Raw genomic sequence first — 24,961 nt, forward strand, 5'->3', positions numbered from 1 at the left:
ATAGAAAATCCCAACTTCCTAACTTAACAAACACCAAAGTTATGGCATTTCCGATCAATCAGTTATATGGCTGCTATAGGATATAGTCGGCCGATCCTTATGAAATTTGGTAGGTCGGATTGATTGGCCAAATATAATACCCATAGAGAGTCCCAACTTCCTAACTTAACAAACAGCAGAGTTATGGCATTTCCGATCAATCAGTTATATGGCAGCTATAGGATATAGTCGGCCGATCCCGGCCGTTCCGACTTATATACTGCGTGCAAAGGAAAGAAGGGTGTGTGCAAAGTTTCAATTCGATATCTTTAAAACTGAGAAACTAGTTCGCGTAGAAACAGACAGACGGACAGACGGACAGACAGACGGACAGACGGACAGACGGACATGGCTATATCAACTCAGGAGGTGATCCTGATCAAGAATATATATACTTTATAGGGTCCGAGATGTCTCCTTCACTGCGTTGCACACTTTTGACCAAAATTATAATACCCTCTGCAAGGGTATAAAAATCTACGTTAAAAGGGGTACTTAGAAGCGAGCGCAGAAACCAGCCCAGCAGCAAACAACGGCAGCGACGTCGGCAGCAAATCGGCAGAGGCAGCAACAACTCGCGACCGCGTAACAATTTGTTCACAAAATTTACGTTAGTTTTAAGCACAGAAAAATGAGTTTAACGAGCTTACAAAAATGCAAGTAAAAATGGATAGTTTACGTTAAGGGAGATTTGTTTTAATTTAGGCAAAACTCAGAAAAATCGCAATCGCAGACGAGAAGAGAGATCACACACGATGGTTAGTCGTAGACTAAAGCGAGAGCAGAATAGTTGCAGCTCTGCAAAGTTCATAACCGCCAATTTACTTGCACGGATTCCCGCCCTTTTTGCTAACAGCGAACCGTGCCTTCTAGAACTTTGCATTCTGCCTAGCACATCTTCCGTCTCTCTAGCGCAGGTGAATGCACTTGTGAGAAACGAATAGGAGCAAAAAGAGACAAAATGCGCGCCCCATTTCAAATGATTTAGATTTTGCATTAACATAATGTGAATTAGAGTGACCACAGGAAAAAAGGACAAAAAGTACAAATTATCAATTTGAATTCGGCAATCTCTTAGTACTGGCAGCTTTACAGCACGAGCATCAGCACCAGCGCTGCTTCAGCGCAGGCAGCTGTTGTCCTGCACCAGCAGCTGTGTTTATGTTTATGTTTTTGAGTGCAATAAATTGACTAGAAATATTAAACATACATACTTATATTGGCTAAACACATACATTCTTAAATAGTATTATGTATATTAAAGTCTAAATGTTTGCACAACACGAGTAACGGGTATAGCGAATAGCTTTCTTTGAAAGGAGTTATCTTTGCCGGGCAATTGCAACTGTGTACAATGTTAATACATACATATGTATATGTATGTAAGCATATACATATGTATGTATTAACATTGTACACATTGTACACACATACGCCATTGTTTGACTCAGACCTCTAATTTGGCTAACTTGATTTAATTTGCATAGTTCTTGGGATATACATATGTAGTTCGGTATTGACAAATGAAAACCATCGCAATTTCCTTTAATAGAAATCCTTATCGAGAATTAACGTTGACTCTGTTGAGCACCTTGGCCAGCTGTTCCAAAGTCATCCGTTAGATGGCGCCATGAAAGGCGGAAATGTAGGCGCTAGCCAGGCTTAAACGTTTAATGGGTTTTTGGGCGTTAGAGTGGGCGTGGCAAACTTTTATTAGGCCAATCGATATTTATTGACGAAACAAATACATATCAATTAAAATTTTCATAATATCATCAAAACTGTAGCCACAGCTTGTGGATTGTGGGCGTCAGAGGGGGCGTGGCACCATTTTGAAACAAACTTGCACTGCGTAGGAACTCCTAAAATCTACATGCAAAATGCCAATCTTCTAGCTTTTATAGTTTCCGAGATCTCAGCGTTGATACGGACAGACAGACGGACAGACAGACGGACAGACGGACAGACGGACAGACGGACATGGCTAGATCGACTCGGCTAGTGATCCTGAACAAGAATATATATACTTTATAGGGTCGGAAACGCTTCCTTCTACCTGTTACATACTTTTGCACGAATACAATATACCCTTTTACTCTACGAGTAACGGGTATAACTACAAACAGATATCGAATTGAAACTTTGCACACTTTGAAGGGTCGCGATCGGCCGGTTATATCCTAAAGCTGCCATATAACTGATTGATCGGAAATGCCATAACTTTTGTTAGCGTACCACTTGAGTCGCTAAGCCACTTGAGCTAACAGACCAATACCACTTCTTTGCTATGGTGCCCCCCTTGACTCTGAAAACGTGTATATAAACCCGACCTTTTGCCCTACTAAAATTAGTACTCAAGCAATACTTGTGTATTCAACTACTCTGCGTTCTACGAGTGAGCATCGATGTGTCTTTGGGCCTCATACGCATGATCCATCCGAATTAAACCAATTTAAGTGTTGGTTTAGCAATTAATCGTCACTAGAGTAAGTTCTAGGGCCAACCATTCCAATAAATAATAAAAATTAAACTACAAACATTTTGGTGACCCCGACCATAGCATGAAATTCTAAGTCAACTTGGCGACATAATTTCTGCACATACGTTTCTAGACAGATTCCCGATCAATTTGGCGATAGAATCATCTAGAGTTAAAGTTGTGAAAATCTTGCTCAATAAACCAGATATTGAGCAAAATTCATAACAAAGGAACTTTGCCTCAAATAAATTTCTGAGCATATTCCCGAACAACTCGAAATTTTCAAGGAGTAACTTATCAACTTGGCGATCTGTTACTACCATATTGGAAGTCAACTTGGCGACTCCAATAACACGTCTATTTAAAAGTAGAAGAAGTCAACCCGGCGACTCTTCCAACTTACAACATCCATATAATCCGATTTCTCCAATCAACTAAGCGACTCCCAGGATAATCATCGATTATTTTTCAGAAATTGAAGTAGTCAACAAGACGGCTCAAGGCGACTCTTGAATAAATCTGGAAGCGGTAGCATTAAAAAAATTTAAATTGTTTGTTTAAACAATATAATCCAATTTACTGGTGTCAACTAGACGACTCCCAGGATAATTGTCGATTATTTTCCAAAATAGAAACAGTCAACACGGAGGTTTTCCACTGGAAAACAATAAATTCAAGTAGTCAACAAGGCGACTCTTGAATAATTCTGGAAACGGTAGCATCCAAAAAATTAAAATTGTTTTTTAACAATATAATCCGAATTACTGGAGTCAACTTGGCGACTCCCAGGATAATCGTCTATTATTTTTCCGAAATTGAAGTAGTCAACAAGACGGCTCTTCAACTGGAAAACAATAAATTCAAGTAGTCAACAAGGCGACTCTTGAATAATTCTGGAAGCGGTAGCCTCCAAAAAATTTTAATGGTTTTTTTTTAAACAATATAATCCGAATTACTGGAGTCAACTTGGCGACTCCCAGGATAATCGTCGATTATTTTTCCGAAATTGAAGTAGTCAACAAGACGGCTCTTCAACTGGAAAACAATAAATTCAAGTAGTCAACAAGGCGACTCTTGAATAATTCTGGAAGCGGTAGAATCCAAAAAATTAAAATTGTTTTTTTTAACAATATAATCCGATTTACTGGAGTCAACTTGGCGACTCCCAGGATAATCGTCGATTATTTTTCCGAAATTGAAGTAGTCAACAAGACGGCTCTTCAAGTGGAAAACAATAAATTTAAGTAGTCAACAAGGCGACTTTTGAATAATTCTGGAAGCGGTAGCCTCCAAAAAATTTTAATGGTTTTTTTTTTAACAATATAATCCGAATTACTGGAGTCAACTTGGCGACTCCCAGGATAATAGTCGATTATTTTTCCGAAATTGAAGTAGTCAACAAGACGGCTCTTCAACTGGAAAACAATAAATTCAAGTAGTCAACAAGGCGACTCTTGAATAATTCTGGAAGCGGTAGCATCCAAAAAATTTAAATTGTTTGTTTAAACAATGTAATCAAATTTACTGGTGTCAACTAGGCGACTCCCAGGATAATTGTCGATTTATTTTCCAAAATAGAAACAGTCACCACGGAGGCTTTTCACAGGACAACAATATATTCAAATAGTCAAAAAGGCGACTCTTGAATAATTCTGGAAGCGGTAGAATCCAAAAAATTAAAATTGTTTTTTTTAACAATATAATCCGATTTACTGGAGTCAACTTGGCGACTCCCAGGATAATCGTCGATTATTTTTCCGAAATTGAAGTAGTCAACAAGACGGCTCTTCAAGTGGAAAACAATAAATTTAAGTAGTCAACAAGGCGACTTTTGAATAATTCTGGAAGCGGTAGCCTCCAAAAAATTTTAATGGTTTTTTTTTTAACAATATAATCCGAAATACTGGAGTCAACTTGGCGACTCCCAGGATAATCGTCGATTATTTTTCCGAAATTGAAGTAGTCAACAAGACGGCTCTTCAACTGGAAAACAATAAATTCAAGTAGTCAACAAGGCGACTCTTGAATAATTCTGGAAGCGGTAGCATCCAAAAAATTTAAATTGTTTGTTTAAACAATGTAATCAAATTTACTGGTGTCAACTAGGCGACTCCCAGGATAATTGTCGATTTATTTTCCAAAATAGAAACAGTCACCACGGAGGCTTTTCACAGGACAACAATATATTCAAATAGTCAACAAGGCGACTCTTGAATAATTCTGGAAGCGGTAGAATCCAAAAAATTAAAATTGTTTTTTTTAACAATATAATCCGATTTACTGGAGTCAACTTGGCGACTCCCAGGATAATCGTCGATTATTTTTCCGAAATTGAAGTAGTCAACAAGACGGCTCTTCAAGTGGAAAACAATAAATTTAAGTAGTCAACAAGGCGACTTTTGAATAATTCTGGAAGCGGTAGCATCCAAAAAATTTTAATTGTTTTTTTTTTTTAAAATATGATCCGATTTACTGGAGTCAACTTGGCGTCTCCCAGTAGTCAACAAGACGGCTCTTCAACTGGAAAACAATAAATTCAAGTAGTCAACAAGGCGACTCTTGAATAATTCTGGAAGCGGTAGCATCCAAAAAATTTAAATTGTTTGTTTAAACAATGTAATCAAATTTACTGGTGTCAACTAGGCGACTCCCAGGATAATTGTCGATTTATTTTCCAAAATAGAAACAGTCACCACGGAGGATTTTCACAGGACAACAATATATTCAAATAGTCAACAAGGCGACTCTTGAATAATTCTGGAAGCGGTAGAATCCAAAAAATTAAAATAGTTTTTTTAACAATATAATCCGATTTACTGGAGTCAACTTGGCGACTCCCAGGATAATCGTCGATTATTTTTCCGAAATTGAAGTAGTCAACAAGACGGCTCTTCAAGTGGAAAACAATAAATTTAAGTAGTCAACAAGGCGACTTTTGAATAATTCTGGAAGCGGTAGCCTCCAAAAAATTTTAATGGTTTTTTTTTTAACAATATAATCCGAATTACTGGAGTCAACTTGGCGACTCCCAGGATAATCGTCGATTATTTTTCCGAAATTGAAGTAGGCAACAAGACGGCTCTTCAACTGGAAAACAATAAATTCAAGTAGTCAACAAGGCGACTCTTGAATAATTCTGGAAGCGGTAGCATCCAAAAAATTTAAATTGTTTGTTTAAACAATGTAATCAAATTTACTGGTGTCAACTAGGCGACTCCCAGGATAATTGTCGATTTATTTTCCAAAATAGAAACAGTCACCACGGAGGCTTTTCACAGGACAACAATATATTCAAATAGTCAACAAGGCGACTCTTGAATAATTCTGGAAGCGGTAGAATCCAAAAAATTAAAATTGTTTTTTTTAACAATATAATCCGATTTACTGGAGTCAACTTGGCGACTCCCAGGATAATCGTCGTTTATTTTTCCGAAATTGAAGTAGTCACAAGACGGCTCTTCAAGTGGAAAACAATAAATTTAAGTAGTCAACAAGGCGACTTTTGAATAATTCTGGAAGCGGTAGCATCCAAAAAATTTTAATTGTTTTTTTTTTAACAATATGATCCGATTTACTGGAGTCAACTTGGCGACTCCCAGGATAATCGTCTATTAACGTTCGAGATTGAACAACAAGGCGGTTCTTCAAGTGGAACTCAACAACTTCAAGTAGTCAACAAGACGGCTCTTGAATATTTCTGGAAGCGTTTGCATCCAACACTAAAAACATTTATTTAACACACATAGAAAACACAGAGACAGAAAACGAAGAGCATTGGAAAAAATTCGACCAAGGAAATAATAGTATCCTAGAATTATTAAAGGCTACTCCACATCCGCATGTTTATTTTGAAGAACAGTACTACAGTCAAATCCAGACGATTGTTCATCAAGCCATCGAAGAATTTAACGCAAAAATTCTTCAACTACCGACAACAGAAACATCTTCAGAAGAGGTGGATCATATACAAAAGATGATCAGACACCAAGCAGCGGTTCTGGAATCTATGTCAAGAACCATGAAACATATATCTCCAGAAAACCAATTTACCTATAAATCGGTAATTGATAATTTATGGAAACAAATTGAAAGTCTTAATTTTGAAATCCACAAGTTATGTATAACACCTGAAGAAGTGGGCTATAGTATGGAGCGATTTTTCTCCGCGGAAGAAGCAATGTTGCAATTCTGTCATCCATATGCTGAACCTGTTTCAGTAGCCACTAATCAAGCGGTTTCGACAATCTCTTCGATACAGTTGCCAAAAGCTTCCATTCCAAAATTTAATGGAAGCTATCTAAAATGGCAACAATATCATGACATTTTTAATAAAATGGTTTATGAATCAGCGATACCAAAAAAACAAAAAATGTGGTATCTTAAAGCTAATCTTTATGGAGAAGCAGAAATGTTAGTCAGGCATTTAGAATTAACAGAAGTTAATTATGACACTGCCTGGACCATGCTTAAAGAACGTTTCAATTATAAGCGGGTCCTTTCGACTGCAATATTTGAAAAATTATTGGATCACCCTAATGTGACAAATGATTCTCAGTCAATAAAAAATCTGCATGACAATGTCAATGAATCCCTGCAAGCCTTGAAAAATATTGTGGGACCCAGTCCTCCTGTTCCATATGACAAGAAAACTAAATCACACGCACTGTATTAGCAAACTATTTTAGATACCAGGGAAATTCAAACAGTAAAGGGATTCCTTGGGTTTCTAAAAAAGATTGTGCGTCAATTGTCTTAAGGCAGACCACATGACCAAGCAATGCGTGTCTAAATATACATGCATATAATTTAACAAAAAACACAACACATTGCTACATTTAGGTAACGGAAAACCAAATACCGAACCTAAAACGTCCGCTTCTGCTGCTCCGAAAAACAGTTGTGAGAACAAATACACACTGTTAGCAAAGGCTAGAGTCATAGTGCAAGGACTAAATAATCAAGAAGGAGATTTTCGTGCACTGCTCGATTCCGATTAGTCTGATATCAGAAAGACTTATTAAGCGGTTATCATTGCAACTACAACCAACAAACCTTCGCATTGAGGGAGTTGGAGGTCATCCGCGAATAAGTAAAGGACGCGTTAGTGTATTAATTAAATCAAAACATAGCGATTTTGAAACAAGAGTTGAAGCCTTTTTTCTTCCTCATATTGTGGCAGATCAGCCTACGGAACAAATAAAAGTAGCTGATTTAAAAATCTCAAAAAATATCCGGCTCGCTGATCCCACCGGGAAAGATTGATATATTGCTTGACGCAGAACATCACTTTTCCGTTATAAAAGCTGAACAAATTATGTGTTATTCAGACCAACCTATTCTCCAGAACACCGAATTTGGTTTGATAATTGCTGGGCAAGTAAACATGACTGCAAAAATGCCACAAGTTTGCATGGTAGTTTCCTCAGCCGAGGAAGCCAAATCATCGTTGGAAAAATTCTGGAAACTGGACAACATGGAACCGATAAGGAAATACCGGACGCCAGAGGAAAGACATTGCGAGAAGCATTTTTTGGAAAATCTTCAGCACGCACAAGATGGAAGGTTAATTGTCAGATTACCTTATTCTGAAGATCCCCCAGCTCTGGGGAAGTCTTGCGATATTGCGACAAGGCGTTTTCTCTCGTTAGAACGAAGAACCAGCTAAGACATTAAAATATTATATAACGATTTTATGGCCGAATACGAAAAACTAGGTCATATAAAGCAAGTATTACCTAGTCAAATACCAAAACATCATTATCCTCACCTTTGTGTTCTGAAACCAGAAAGCACTTCAACAAAATTAAGAGTAGTCTTTGATGCTTCCTGTAAAACATCTACAGGAAAATCATTAAATGATTTACTGTATCCAGGACCAGTTGTTAAAAGTGATCTGTTTTCGATTCTATTGAGATTCAGAGTTCACAAATATGTTTTTATGGTGGATATAGAAAAAAAGGTTTGGGCAAGTTTGGATGAATCCAAAGGATCAATTCAACCAAATGATTGTTTGGCGCTACAATCCGTCCGAGGAAATAAAATATTACCGGCTGAAAACTGTGACTTATGTCACAACGTCAGCTCCATTTCTTGCCACAAAGTGCTTAGACCATTTAGCCAATAAAAATTTGGAAAAATGACCATTGGGATCAAATGCACTGAGAAACGATTTCTATGTTGATGAATGCCCAACTGGAGCAGATACAATTATAGATGCTGCAAGGATTCAACAAGAACTAAACAAAATCTTGCTACCTTGCGGATTTAAACTAAGAAAATGGTGCTCTAATTCACACCATCTACTAAAGGAATTTACCAGAAGATATTGCTAGCAACATAAATCTTGGCACTGCATTGGAACATTAAACCGTCGTCGCATGCAGACGTGTATTTATTGTGCTCCGGGAAAAAAGTATTCAATAAAATCACAAAAGTGCAGTGACCGATTTAATAAATCTACTATAACGCGAAAAGACGCTTTCTGCGATGAAATCGCGAATGTTTATATTGATTTGTCATTTAATTAATATACAACTTAACACTTAAAACTCTAATTAACTTTACCACGACTCATTCTGAACGACGTTCGCACACAACGTCAACGTGAGCAAGACGAGAGACGGCTCTCAGTGCAAAGAAATAACGCGTACTTCTCTTTTAAAGCAACCGAAAATAATGCAAGCTCTGATCAAGCGGGGGCAATTACCCCCAACTTGACCGAGTTCTTAAACGTAGCGAGCGAGAGAGCGCGTTCTTGCTCCCCCCTCGCTACCATCGACGTCTCTGCGGCCAAAGAGCGCTGAAAGTGCTCCAATGCAGGTATGCAATAACCTAAGCTCATCAGCAGTAACTAGCACCGCAATTTCTTTAACAACGTCAACTGTAACACAACAACAACTGCAACCGTATCGACTGCGCGTTTAATGACATCATCAGCTAGCAGCGCAAATATTAATACGTCTGCCGCTGCGCTGCCCGAAAAACAGAAAAAAACCAATGAATGTGCTAAGCCGGCTGTGCAGACTGGCATGGATCGCTACATCCAAATCAAAAGGAAGCTGAGCCCTCTAAATTCTCAACGCAAAATAACCCGTAACAATGCTAGCCTAGCTGGAATAGAAACGCCCACGAACTCAAACCGATTTAAAATCTTGGAAGACGCCTATGACGTTGAGGCGGCCGAATCCACTGAAGTCGAGAAAAGGAAGCCAAAACCTCCGCCTATTTATATTCGAGAAAAAAAGTTCCAATGTTCTTGCCAACAAAATTATCGAGCTTATTGGAAAGGATAACTTCCACATAATACCTCTAGTAAAGGGCAACATCCAGGAAACAAAGGTTCAAATGAAGTCTGAAGATAATTACAGAGTATTATCGAAATATCTTTCCGAAAATAAAAAGAACTTTTACACGTATCAGCTAAAAAGTAGCAAGGGCCTGCAAGTCGTACTTAAGGGCATAGAGTCCGACGTAACGCCTGCAGAGATAACAAAGGCGCTTCAAGAGAAGGGATTTAACGCTAAGACAGTCTTCAACATCCTTAACAGGGATAGAAAGCCGCAGCCACTCTTTAAGGTTGAGCTCGAACCAGAAAGTAAGCCCCTAAAGAAATACGAAGTGCACCCCATTTACAATCTTCAGTTCCTGCTGCACCGCAGAATTACAGTTGAGGAACCGCACAAACGCAATGGACCGGTACAATGTGCGAACTGCCAAGAATATGGCCATACAAGGTCATACTGTAAACTGCGCCCGGTGTGTGTAGTTTGTGGAGATCTTCATGACTTCGCACACTGCCCAGCGAGCAAAGATGACTGCAACTCGAAAAAGTGCCGCAACTGCGGTGGCAATCACACTGCTAACTACAGAGGCTGCCCTGTTTATAAGGAGCTGAAAAGTCGCATCCACCAGAGAGGAACTGCCGCCCGCACCCAAAATAAACAGATGACAGCTTCCAGATCAAACCCTGAAGTCTTCTTCTCGACTGCAGCCAGATCCTCACTAGGACCCTTAAACTCTGATAAAAATGTGACTTACGCAAGCGCTTTAAAATCAGGACTGGCTAACCCTGTCTCAAAAAGTTCATTTCTGCAATCAGCATACCAAGAACCGAACACGGCTCAGCAGCAACAATTCCCGGAGCAGTCAAAAAGCAACTTTGAAGATATGATATACAGCCTGCAGCAAAGCCTTACGGAGTTTATGTCGTTTATGCGCACAACTATGCAAGATTTAATGCGAAACCAAAATCTATTGATTCAAATGCTGGTTTCACAACAATCCAAATAATGACTTCCCTAAGGATATCTACGTGGAACGCTAACGGCGTCTCACAGCATAAACTTGAGTTAGCTCAATTCCTACTCGACAACCATATCGACGTAATGCTGCTTTCAGAAACACACCTTACAAACAAATACAATTTTCAACTACGAGGTTATTCATTCTACGGAACAAATCATCCAGATGGTAAAGCACATGGTGGGACTGGAATTCTAATCAGAAGACGTATTAAGCCGTATCATAACAAATTTGCTAAAAATTACCTACAGGCCACATCTATAAATATACAAACAAATACTGGCAACCAACTTACACTAGCCGCTGTATACTGCCCCCCTCGCTTCACCATAGCTGAAGATGAGTTTATGCAGTTTTTCAACTCGCTAGGAGACCACTTCATAGCAGCAGGGGACTACAACGCCAAGCACACACACTGGGGATCACGTCTCGTGACTCCAAAAGGAAAACAGCTCTATAATGCTGTTATAAAAGCCAAGAACAAGCTGGACCATGTTTCTCCTGGCAGACCAACATACTGGCCGGTAGACCCAAGGAAACTCCCCGATTTAATAGACTTTGCAATTACCAAAAACATTCCTAAAAATCTGATAAGCGCCGAATGCCTCTCGGATCTTTCATCGGATCACTCGCCTGTCCTGTTTATTCTTCTCCGACATCCAGGCGCATTGGAGCAATCGTTTAAATTGACATCTCAGAAAACCAATTGGGTTAAGTACAAGAAATACATTAGCTCACACATTGAGCTAAGTCCTCATCTCAACGATGAAGCCAACGTAGACAGATTTGTTAATACACTGGAGTCTGTACTCGTCTCTGCAGCTCGAGTTTCAACACCCCAAACTACAAGTACACAAAGCAACCAAAAGAAGACAAATCTACAAATAGAACAGCTCGTCCTCGAAAAGCGACGCTTACGTCGAGAGTGGCAACTCCACAGATCACCATCTGCTAGGCAAAGCTTAAAATATGCCTCACGTCAACTCACAAAAGCTTTACAGCAAGAAGAAGCACAGGTCCACCGACGCTACATAGAGCAATTGTCAACATCTAGTACAAAACACTCACTATGGAGAGCTCACCCTACTCTAAGCTCACCGAAAGTAACCGTGATGCCTATTAGAAATCCCACAGGCGGCTGGGCGCGCAGCGATGCAGACAGAGCCAGCACGTTTGCCAACCACCTTAAAAATGTCTTCCAACCAAATCCTGCCACTAGTGCGTTCACCTTGCCGACTTTACCACATGAGCCTCAGCTTCAACATGAACCAATTGAGTTTCGCCCAAACGAAATCGTTAGCATCATCAAAAATCAGCTGAATCCGAAAAAATCCCCGGGCTGCGACCTCATAACTCCCAAAATGATTATTGAGCTCCCATATTGCGCCGTTTGCACTCTTCACCCAGCTTTTTAATGCCATCGCAAAACTTGGCCACTTTCCAGTGAGATGGAAAAAGTCGATTATAATAATGATAGCAAAGCCAGGAAAAGACCACACAATTCCCACGTCGTATAGACCTATAAGCCTACTCTCATGCTTATCTAAACTCTTTGAAAAATGCGTACTGACTCGGATAAACACATACCTAAGAATCCAGGAAGGAATTCCGTCACATCAATTTGGGTTTCGTGAAAAGCACGGAACAATTGAGCAGGTAAACCGGATAACATCAGAAATTCGGAACGCGTTCGAAAAACGAGAGTAATGTACTCCCATATTTTTAGACGTCTCTCAAGCATTTGATAGAGTTTGGCTAGAAGGTCTAATGTACAAGATCAAGACAATGCTTCCCTACAACACCCATAAGCTTTTAGAGTCTTACCTCTACGACAGAAAATTTGCTGTTCGATGCAACACTGCTATAACTGACGATTTCACTATTGGAGCTGGAGTTCCTCAAGGAAGCGTGCTCGGGCCAACATTATATGTCCTCTACACAGCAGACATCCCAACAAGCACACGACTAACAACATCTACGTTTGCTGATGATACAGCCATTCTCAGCCGCTCAAAATGCCCGATGCAAGCAACTGCGCAGCTCGCTCTTCATCTGGTCGATGTAGAAAAGTGGCTTTCAGATTGGCGAATTAAAGTGAACGAACAAAAATGCAAGCACGTTACGTTCACCCTGAACAGGCAAAACTGCCCGCCGCTCATGTTAAACCATACTCTACTCCCGCAAGCAAACGAAGTGACATATCTAGGAGTACACCTCGACAGAAGACTCACATGGCGCCGGCACATTGAAGCCAAAAGAACACACCTAACGCTAAAAGCCAGTAGCCTTCATTGGCTTATCAACGCTCGGTCTCCCCTTAGTCTTGAATATAAAGTCCTGCTGTATAACTCGGTACTAAAACCTATATGGATGTACGGCTCTCAGTTATGGGGGAATGCCAGCAACAGCAATATTGACATAGTCCAGCGAGCTCAGTCGAAGATCTTGAGAACAATCACCGGGGCACCGTGGTACGTTCGCAACGAAAACATACATCGCGACTTAAACATTCTACCAGTCAAAGAAGTGATCGCAGAACAGAAGGAAAAGTACTTTACCAAGCTATCGTTGCACCCTAACCACCTGGCGAGAGGTCTTACAAGGTTGATCAACCAATCACGCCTTCGTCGCAATGACTTACCCACCCAGCGACCGACTTGAGGCACGCGCAACCAGAATGCAGTCTTATTATACTGTTAGTTAAATTTTAATGTTAAGATTCGTAAACTTATTGTTAGTCTCAAAATTAAGAGAAGATTCAATAAATAAAAGCAAAGTTAAATAAAAAAAAAAAAAAAACTGCATTGGAACATACCAGTGTAAAGACTTTGGGAATTATTTGGATCCCTAAAGGATGACAATTTGTGCAAAAAGGCTCAAGAACATAACACTCAAACAATTTCAAAAAGATTGGTAGCCTCTGAGTTGGGTCAAATTTTTGACCCACTTGGTCTTTTTGCTCCAGTCATAATCAGAGCAAAAATATTTCTTTAAAATATGTCAGTCCTTAAACTAGATTGGGACACAGAGATCTCAGATTCCCTAAAGGAAAGGTGGAAGGCCTTCAGACAAGACTTGCTATGTTTAAATAAAATGACTATTCCGAGACACATTTCTGATGGAAAAATACCTAAAAAACAAGAACTACACATATTTGTGGATGCTTGTGAAAAAGCGTTTGGTGCTGTGGCTTATATAAGAGCCATATATAGGAACAAAGAAACGACTGTGCGCCTATTATGCGCTAAATAGTAGCACCTCTTGAAAAGCAAACCCTACCACGACTAGAGTTATGTGCAGCTGTGTTAGGTGCAGAGCTAGCTGAAAAGGTGAAAAAGGATCTTAATTTACAATCAGAATCCATTAAATGTCATTACTAGACAGATTCCACCATCGTCTTATGTTGTATAAATGCAATTGGAAATTCGATTTCCATACATTCGTTGCAAATAGGTTGTCGAAAATACAAGATACAACCTGTCCAAATCAATGGAGACATGTGTCATCAAGTCTCAACGCTGCAGATCTACTATCTAGAGGGATACCTGCATCTCAATTAAGTGCACATACATTGTGGTTATACGGACCACTGTTTCTTCATGAACCAGAAGAGAAATGGCCAGCTCTATTTAAAGCTCCAAAGGACAACACTATTTCTTTGGAACGGAAAACAAAAATTGTTACTTTGGCAACAGTTTCACTTGGAGAAGAAATATATGGAAGTAAACACGAAAATTGATTCAATCGCTTGCAACGTATAATTGCATACATGTTACGATTTTGTTATCGTAAAAATAGAAAACAAACCGTCTTTCTAGAGCTTGACGAATTAGAACAAGCTAGGCGGATTATACAACAGGCTGATTTCACAAATGAATTTAATCACCTTCGACGTCATCCCGAACACCCATTACCCAATAGCAGCAAGGTCGCATCTCTTCATCTTCATTTGGACGAAAACTCTATCATAAGAGTAGAAACAAGAGTGGAAAATGCCCCAATTTCTCGGGATGCAATGAATCCCTACTTACTCCCATATAATGACAATATCCTAAAAATGCTGCTACATAAAATTCATGAGGAAAATATGCACTGTGGTCAAAATACCTTAAAAGGTATTGCAGTATCACATTATCAAAATCACACCTATGGTTAGAAACGTAATTATGAAATGCGTGCCATGTAACAGGTTTCGTCCAAAATTACTTTCTCAAATAATGGGAAAACTACCTGAGCATAGAGTCTCACAAAACAGACCATTTTTAAATACCAGAGTTGATTATTGCGGATCCATCTGGATACATCACAAAGTCCGAGGCAAGCGACCTGATAAAGCATACATAGCAGTATTTGTTTGTTTCTCCACAAAGGACCGCCTCTGGAACTTGTCGGAGATTTAACGACTGCAGCATTCCTTGGAGCATTATAGGTCGTCGCGGGAAGTGTCAGACCGTATACTGCGACAATGCAACAAATTTCGTTGGCGCCAGCAACCAATTGAAGGAGTTAAAGGAAACAATCCACTCACAGCAGGCTGAGAATTCCATAAGGGAAGTTGCAGTAAAGTCAGCAAAGACGTTATTGTTAAAAAGTGTGTCCACTGCAAACCTCACCTTTGAGCAGTTCAGCACTGTCATAACAAATGTCGAGGCAGTATTAAATTCTCGGCCACTTAATCCAATGTCGAATGACATTGTCCTAATGACTTTACAGTCCTTACACCAGGTCATTTATTGATTGGAGATGCACTAGTCGCTCAGCCAGACCCAGAACCACTTAGAATAAAATCACTACCTGAACAATGGGAACTGGTGCAGCGACTCAAGCACACATTCTAGACGCAATGGTCCAGAGAATATTTAACAAGCCTGCAACAACACTCAAAATGGAAACAAGTTCATAAAAATGTAAGAGAAGGCATGATGGTTATTGTCAAGGAAGACAATGTGCCTATGCTTCACTAGCCTATAGGACGATTAAAAAAAATTTATCCAGGTCAAGATGGATATGTGCGAGTTGCAGACGTAAAAACTGCAACAGGAGTCTTTAAAAGAGTAATTCATAAGCTTGCTCCACTATTCCGTCAAGAAGATCAAGGAGAAAAACGCAAGGAAATTAATGAAGAAGATGCTGAAGAAGAAACAAAGGAAGATCAAGAGACAAAAAGACGGAAAAGCCCATCCTTACCAATGCTATCGTTGCAATTATTAATCTTGCTGCTGCTATTACCATTAGCTACCGCCGGTCCGATAAACATAACCAGGTTTGGTTCGAGGCCAGGAATTTATTACGAGAAAATTGGATCTACTCGACTAGCAACTGCAGACTGGACAATCACAGCTTATTATGATTTAAAGCCGTATCTCGAAGATGTAAAGACATTTTACACGGGGACACTTAAAGTTGGTCAAATGTTTTCACATATACAACCAGTCCAAGCATGTGCTGCTGTATATAATCATTTTCAACACGTTTACGAAGAAATAAAAACTGAAAATGATTTGCTCCACAAGTCAAGAATACGTCGTTCTCCCTTGGACATAGTGGGAAATATTGCCAACAGCTTATTTGGCGTATTAGACACAGAGTATGCCAAGAGGATGTCTTCAACTATTCAAAAAGTGAAATCAAATGAAGATTACATTTTAGAATTAGTTAAGAATCAAACTTCAATAATTGATTTTACGATAAACATCATGAAACGAGATGAAGCTACCATCGATAAAAGTATTAAAATAATGACTCAGCAAATGGAGGATATAGCCAATGCTCGTCTAGATTCTCTCAAGGCCTTTCAATGGTATATTGCATTGACAAATCAATTATCTATATTGGCTGCAAAGAGTTCAGACAGAGATTTCACATGTTCTGACAAACGTTCATCACAATGAAATTAGCCCACTGCTCGTTTCTCCCAAGCAACTTCGACAACATTTAAATAAACTAAAAATGCACATGCCTTAAGGAAAAATGCTCTCATCAACGATGATATAATTCAATTATATAAGTTAATGAAGGCAGAAGCAAAGGTGGTAAAGGATTATGTAATCTTTAAATTAACACTGCCATTGTTATCAACACAGTTATTTGAAATATATAACTTGATTCCAATATCGGTAATCATCAACAATAAAATGATTTCCCTTGATATTGAATTTCCAATCATGGCTGTGAATCAACATCGAGATCAATTCATTACTATGTGATCAAGTGAATTTGATCTTTGTAATTCAATTAATGACGAAGAGTATATTTGCTCAGATGTTTAATAACAAATCATCGTCATTGTGCCAAACAAAAAGTTCGACGAAGTCATTTTCATGGCAAAGATTAAGAACAAAAAAGCAATGGATATTTTCAATTAAATCACCAATGGCGTTATCAGCAGTATGTGATGATCAATTACCAACAATTACAATTGATAATATCGGACTTTTATCATTAGATCCGAAGTGCACTCTAAGAAATCCTTTTCTGAGCGTAATTGGCCATCAGGTAACCTCTAACAACCTCTACTGGAGCATTGAAATTATTATATGCTCGATTTGGCAGTCTGAATGAATCTTAAACACCGCTTCTTAAAGTTTCACACCCAAACCACCACAAACTGCGTCTTCACAGAGAACGGCCGTGTTTTTGTTTTGCGCTCCGAATTTTAATTTTTCTTATTGAAACCACCGGGGTTTACTTAAATCTCTTCATCGTAGCTACACCTTTAAGTGTTTTCTAACAACTTTCCGTTCGCTTAGCGAGTGCATCGTTATTAACTTGTGTTTAGTAAACAAAAAGTTTTTATCATAATTTATTGTTTTCTATTGCCCCTCTTTTCAATCTTTCTCTTCGTCGTTGAGCGCTGTTGGAACGGCACGCACTCCAACGGTCAAATCTCTCAGAGGTGTTTTATACCGGAGTTAATCGGTTAATAATCCCGCTCTCTCTCTCTTTTCGTTTCTATATCGTTTCGTGGTGCCTAACATCAAAGTTATTCGGTGTTTCGCTCCCGCTCTGTCGCTCTGCTTGATCTCTCATTAAAAAGTTCTTGAGCGCTTTCGATTTTTTTGTCCGCTATAGTGCACAGTGGTCCGTGGTCAGCGAAAATGGCTTTCTGTTCATTAAAAAATTGCAAGAAAGTTAACTCGGCGGGACAGCAAAGTATTCCCTGCCATACATGTGATAAAATTTATCACGCAAAGTGTCTTGGCTATTCTGGCCTGGTTCGTGATGCCATCGATAAGAGGAGTGGCCTGCGCTACTACTGCGATGAATGCATTGTATACGAGAACCAGGCAATAACTATTAGGCGGCTCACAAAAAGCAGTGTTACGGAATTAATCCGGAACTGCCGTAAAAATACGGACCTGCTCGTGGCGCTTGAATCTCAGCTCACTAGCCGCATGCTAGCTGAGCCCGATTCCCCAAAGCGCAAAAAAGTCGCGGTCGGTGGCCATTCTACGGCAGGTGCTGTGCAACCTGCTGCCCGCGATTCGACTCCAGCTCAGCTGCCAATCTTAGGCGCCACGCAAATGGTACTAAGATCGGGGGCAAAAAGTGATTCGGTATCCGAAGTTGCTGGAATCGATGTGGCTCCGCTAGGTACTTCCGCTCTGTCCGATCAAAATAAAGTAGTGGCCCCAACACCTCATGTAGACTTAACGTCCGGATTACGGGCCGATACTGGTAGTACAGATACAAATTCTGTAGTACCAAAAAGGGTTGCATGTGTTGTACCAAAAACGGTTACTTGTGTTCGGGTACCCCAGCTAAAACATGTATTTGTTTCACGGCTCGCCCCAGACCTCTCATCATTTGATATTACGGCTTATATCCGTAACAAAATCCAAGTTGATGATTTGAAGGTCGAACAATTTAAATTTTCTTATGCTAGGAAAGTATCATCATTTAAGATTGGTATTCCTTGTGCTCTTTTTGCATCTGTGTGTTCCACCAGTTTCTGGCCCTAGGGCATATTTGTAAAAGAGTACGAAGCTAAGAGAAACAAGAAAGGAAAGTTAACTTCGGGCGGAGCCGAAGTTGATATACCCTTGCAGAATATTCTGTAAATTATATTCTTCAAAATTTGAATTGAACGTATCTACCTTTTTCAGCCACTTTTATAATGCAAGGGAGTGACAGTAACGGGCAGTAACGGTCATACAAATTACGACTGGGTTTACATGCTTTAGTTTACAACCCATTACTTTTTAGATAACAGAGACATTTTATTTAAAGAAATCCACGGGATTATCCCATTATAACTTGGTAAACAGGTCAAATTTGGCAAACGTTCAATTGGTTCAATGAACACGTGTAAGGGGCAGGAATTGTACAAAGATCCTGAACTTCGCAACCGGTAACGCAGGTATGAGTGGCTTTGTAACTGTACAATATCAGGTAATACCTTTTCTAGGACCAAAATTATTCATAACATTTAAATTGCACAACAGGTAGCACAGGTACATACAAAAACATGATTTTTTATTGCCTTTTTTAAAAGGGTCAAACTAGGGAACCTTTAAAGGATCTAGGGATAATTCTTTTTAATTTGGGATATTACCTAACTTGGCTATATATTTAGAAATCCTATATTCCGTAGATCAGTCAATGAAAAAATTTATCGAGTGACGACGTTACAAGTGCAAAAATATTTTTTACAAGTGATACAAATTATTTTTTACAAGTGATACAAATTATTTTTTACAAGTGATAAAAATTATTTTTTACAAGTGATACAAATTATTTTTTACAAGTGATAAAAATTAAATGTAATAGCGTGCTATTCGAAACACAAACTTTGGTAAGTACATTTTACTAATAACTTTCAAATTCTCATAAAATGGCATTCCATGCAGGTGATTTTATATATATATCATTTCATAATTTTTATTTTTTCATACAGCACTATAAAAAATGCCACGTGTATCACATTTGTCACAGGAGCAACGTCGCCAAGCTGCTTTAAGTCGCAGTAGAGCCCGCTATGAACGGAATGCGTCCCAAATAAGAGCTCGAAACTCTCAACATATCGCCAATGTTCGCGACAATAACCCTAACTTTCGGGAGGAAAGTCGTGCTCAGGATTCCACTGCCCGCGCGCAGCGGAGAAGAAGTGAAAGGGTTCGCAACCTTGAACGAATTCGGGACGCACAAGCGCATTCAAATCGCCGGGAGGACTCTGAGGAGCGAAGACAAGAGCAGTTGCGAAACACTGCTGAGCATGCGTCTCGGAGGACTAACCCAGAAATGCGTTCTGCGGAGCGTATTGAGGATGCTGCAAGACATTCGAATCGTCGACAGAACTCTGAGGAGCGAAGACAAGAGCAGTTGCGAAACACTGCTGAGCATGCGTCTCGGAGGACTAACCCAGAAATGCGTTCTGCGGAGCGTATTGAGGATGCTGCAAGACATTCGAATCGTCGACAGAACTCTGAGGAGCGAAGACAAGAGCAGTTGCGAAACACTGCTGAGCATGCGTCTCGGAGGACTAACCCAGAAATGCGTTCCGCGGATTCGGGACATGGATGCACATTCGATCCGTCGAGAGGACCCCGAGGAGCGAAGACGAGAGCAGTTGCGAAACACTGCTGAGCACTCTACTCGGAGGACTTTTCCGGAGTTTCGAATTCCTGAACGGATCCGGGACATGGATGCACACGCGATCCGTCGAGAGGACCCCGAGGAGCGACGACGAGAGCAGTTGCGAAACACTGCTGAGCACTCTAATCGGAGGACTATTCCGGAGTACCGAAATCCTGAACGGGTTCGGGACGCCGCAGCGCGTACTATTCGGCGAGAAGACACCGAGGAGCGGCGACAAGAGCAGGTGCAAAATACTGCTGACCATGCCACTCGGAGGAACAATCCCGAATTTCGAATTTCAGAGCGGATTCGGGACGCCGCAGCACGAGCTGCTCATCGCGAGGACCCAGAGGAACGTGCAAGGGAACAGGAAAGGAACACTGGAGAGCACCGACAGCGACGAAGGGATATGGAAGACAGGCAGCGAGAACGGGAAAGGGACGCCGATAACAGGAGAGCAACCAGGAGAAATCCCATCGCTAGATCACAGGAGCAACGGATAAACACATCACAACGCCGGGAAACACGACAACAGCGGAGGATTCGGGAAGAACAAATTCGGCAAATGGCAGAGGATCGATTATTAAACTTTAGGATGGACTCACAAAATCGACTGGATGCCTCCCAAAGGCAGTCGCAAAGAAACATGGACGCAAGAGCTCAACTTTCGGAGGATGAACTGGCACGGGAACGAGGACAACAGCGAAATAGGATTCGATCATCAGCGAGGGATCTGTACCACAGGAACATTAAGGAAGGCCCAACGGCTATTTGTATTTGCTGTGGAGGAACATGGTTCCGTTCGCAGGTAAGTGGATTATCAATCCTGGCTATCTCCTCTAAATTTCCTCTCCTAAACATTGGCAACGCCTTTTATTTGTCAAGAAAATTTCCCAGTCCGTCCGGCAAATATAACTTTTGCCACACTTGTCGTCGTGCCATTTCTCTTGGTAAGCTCCCATCACTCTGCCTTTCTAATGGGTTCGATTTCCCAGAAATACCTGAGTGCTTAAATGGACTCACCTGCCTCGAAGAACGCCTTATTTCACCGAGAATCCCTTTTATGAGGATTATTTCCCTCGGCTATGAAAGGCAATGTGGAATCAGAGGGGCAGTGGTGAATGTTCCAATTTCAGTTCCCGATATTGTGACTGCGCTTCCACGCTCTTTCGACTCTACCCATGTCATCCAAGTCCATTTAAAAAGGAGACTAGAGTACGCTCACAATTTCATGACTGAAACTATTCGACCCGCTCGGGTCCTTGAAGCTGTACGGTACTTAGTAAGTACCGAGCTCTACAGAAAGCACAACATTTCACTAAACGAATCATGGCTAACAGAACTTCAAGGAATTAATGATATTCCTTTTATTGCGGACGAATCTGATCGCGAAGCAGTAGAGCAACTTCTTCACCAGCAGCACCACTCCCAAAATGCTTCAGAGCTCGAAGAAAATTTAAATCCCGGAGGCCATGAAACATTATTGGAAAATAATGATACTGCAATTCAGCGCATTGCATTGGCACCGGGTGAAGGCCGTCGGCCAACAAGCTTAACGCTTGACGAAGACGCAGAGGAACTTTCCTTTCCAACTATTTCTTGCGGAGAAATATTTAAAGGAAATACAACCTATGCGAAAAAAGCCAGATCCCAAATCCGTTTTTACGACCGTCGTTGCGCTGTAGTTCCAAAAGTTTTATACATGTATAAATTTTACGAAATGCAGCGCATACAAAATTCAATTTCAATTGCTTTACGCAAAAAGTCAGGAGCGGTTACCGCTGGTAATCTGCGGGATGTATCATTTGTTGACCGTCTTGTGCAACATGATGATGGCTACCACATCCTGAAAGGCTTACGGTCTGCACCAGCTCATTGGGAGGCTGAGAAAAAAAAAGTTATAGCCATGATTCGACAATTTGGGCTGCCAACGTTTTTTATAACCCTTTCCGCTGCTGAAACTAAGTGGAATGAACTTTTAGTTATCCTGTCTCTCCTATTGGATAATAGGGCTATAAGCGAGGAAGAAGCGGCAGCTCTTTCCAGCTCCGAAAAGGCTCGGTTAATCCGATCCGATCCAGTGACGTGCTCTCGATACTTCGATTACAGGTTGCGACAATTAATGAAATTGTTCAAAACCGATATTTTTGGGGAATTCAATCTTTCTCATTTTTATTGGAGAATCGAGTTCCAGCACAGAGGATCTCCACATTCTCATGGCATGTACTGGCTTGCTGGTGCTCCTAAGCTCGAAGACAACGAAAATACCGAGCAAGTAATAAACTTTATTGATAGGTTTATTACTACAAATGGAGACGATACTGAACTACAAGAAGTAATTCAGTATCAACGCCACAAGCATAGTGCTTCTTGCCTAAGAGAGTTACGCGGACAGGAGTTCTGCAGATTCAATATGCCATATCCTCCTATGCCCGAAACGCTTATTTTGCATCCAATAGAAGAAAACGAAGTCAATATTGAAGATCATAAAACTTTGTTTAAAAAAATTAAGGAAGCTTTAAGGACCATTTCAAATGAAGACGCAGCTTTATTTAACAATTTTGATCATTTTCTGTCCCACCTTGAAACTAATTTTGAAGCCTACAAGCTAGCCTTACGTTCCAGCTTAAAAAAGCCACAAATTTTTCTTCGCAGACAATTCTCCGACCGACTGCTCAATGCTTATAATAGAGATATTCTAGGCTTGCACAGAGCTAATATGGATATTCAATTTATCCTAGATGCGTACGCCTGTTGTAGTTATATCATTAACTACATAAACAAATCAAACAGAGGCGTATCGCAGTTGCTCCGTGAAGCCATGGCAGAAATAAGCCATGGGAATATTTCTATTAAAAGGAAATTACAGCACCTAGGGAATAAGTTTATTAACGCAACAGAAATATCGGCCCAAGAAGCAGCTTACAATATTTTGGGTCTGCATATGTCGGAGGCAAGTGAAGGTACTATTTTTGTAAACACTTGCCATCCAGACAAACGAGTTCGATTGGCTCGCTCAAATGAAGAATTAGAGCGACTTCCAAACAACTCGGTGGATATTTTTGAGCGTAATATTCTTGACCGATATGTGCAAAGGCATGAGCAGTTGGAAGGAATTTGTTTAGCAGATTTCGCAGCTTGGTACAGATTTGTCAAGCGGATTGCACGATCTGCCGCTAATCATAGGGAAGACTATGATGAAGCAAATGATGTGGAGGTAGATGACGAAGATGAAGTTGCTGAGCAAAGTTATCCACTGATGGATGGGTCTGGTTGCGTTAAGAAACGTAGGCATCCCCTGATTCTAAGGTGGGTTCGCTTTAGCATAAACTCTTCACCTTGCGATTATTTCCGAGAGCATTTAATGCTCTTCTATCCTTGGCGAAATGAAGAAGCTGAACTTCTTTCCAACGACATTGAAAACACATTCCGAGTAAACCATGAAGCCATTAAGATAATGAAAAGGAACTATGATGTGTTTGATGATATGGAGTTAGAAAGAGTTCTGGAAGATTTGCAAGAGGATAGGGGAGATAATGCTCCTGATGCGGAAGAACCTGCCTCACAATTTTTAGACGAAGAGTTTAGAGCTTTGGCTGTACCAAATATAGAGCGGAACGTAAATATTCTTCAGGAGGACAATGCGATAAACAACCCTGAAGAAGACGGCGAACTTCAATTAATTAGACTCCCCCGTTAGTTTCCAATGATGACCTTTGCTCGCTAACTCGGTCCCTTAATTACAAACAAAGACTATATTATGCACATGTGATGCATAATGTTGTTAGTAAAAATATGTTTTACGAATATGTTGGTGGAGGGGCCGGTGTAGGAAAAAGCAGACTGATTTCTACCATCTATCAGTCTGTGACTTGGCGAGCAAATAAGCTTCCTGGTGCTACGGATTCAGCAAAGGTTTTATTATGTGCTCCGACTGGAAAAGCTGCTTTTGGAATTGGAGGACTGACTCTACATTCAGTGTTTTCTCTTCCAATTAATCAGGCTTCAGGTCCCTTAAGACCTTTAAGCAATGATAGTTTAAATACAATTCATTGCAAGTTGATTGATCTCCAACTGATTATAATTGATGAAATTTCTATGGTTGGTTCTAAAATGCTTTCATTTTTGGATCAACGGCTTCGTCAAATATTCCGAAGCCCTGACTTAAGTTTTGGTGGAAAATCAATTATAGTTTTTGGAGATCTAAAGCAGCTTTCCCCAGTTGGAGACAGTTGGATATTTTCGGAGAGGACAATTAATCCTTATAGCGTTTTAGCAGGAAATAGCTTATGGAACAACTTTAAGTATTTTGAGCTCACAGAAATAATGCGCCAAAGAGGCGACCATGCATTTGCTCAAGCCCTAAATCATTTATCTGAGGCTTGCATGACAATAGCAGATATAGAGCTCCTTAAACAAAGAGTGGTTTCACCCAGCGAAGTTCCTGATGATGCCATTCATTTATTTTCTTCTAACGAAGAAGTTAATAATTACAATTCCCTAAAACTAGCGCAAATTGGGACGGAAGAATTGGTTTCCACTGCTGTTGATACAGTGAAAACTGCG

General features: G+C 40.2%; 1 protein-coding gene across 1 annotated transcript in view; it reads left to right on the plus strand.

Moving 5' to 3' along the window:
- Positions 1-24,961, plus strand: part of LOC123037334 (trichohyalin-like) — a 94,576-nt gene that overhangs the window by 2,493 nt on the left and 67,122 nt on the right. Inside the window, exons 2-3 of the mRNA XM_044457452.1 lie at positions 20,546-21,203; positions 23,502-24,014. Of these exons, the coding sequence (XP_044313387.1) occupies positions 20,546-21,203; positions 23,502-24,014 (1,171 nt within the window). The remainder of the gene's footprint in view (positions 1-20,545; positions 21,204-23,501; positions 24,015-24,961) is intronic.

Source organism: Drosophila rhopaloa, unplaced genomic scaffold, assembly GCF_018152115.1.
Source record: "Drosophila rhopaloa isolate 14029-0021.01 unplaced genomic scaffold, ASM1815211v1 contig_158, whole genome shotgun sequence".
NCBI classification, from domain to species: Eukaryota; Metazoa; Arthropoda; class Insecta; order Diptera; family Drosophilidae; genus Drosophila; species Drosophila rhopaloa.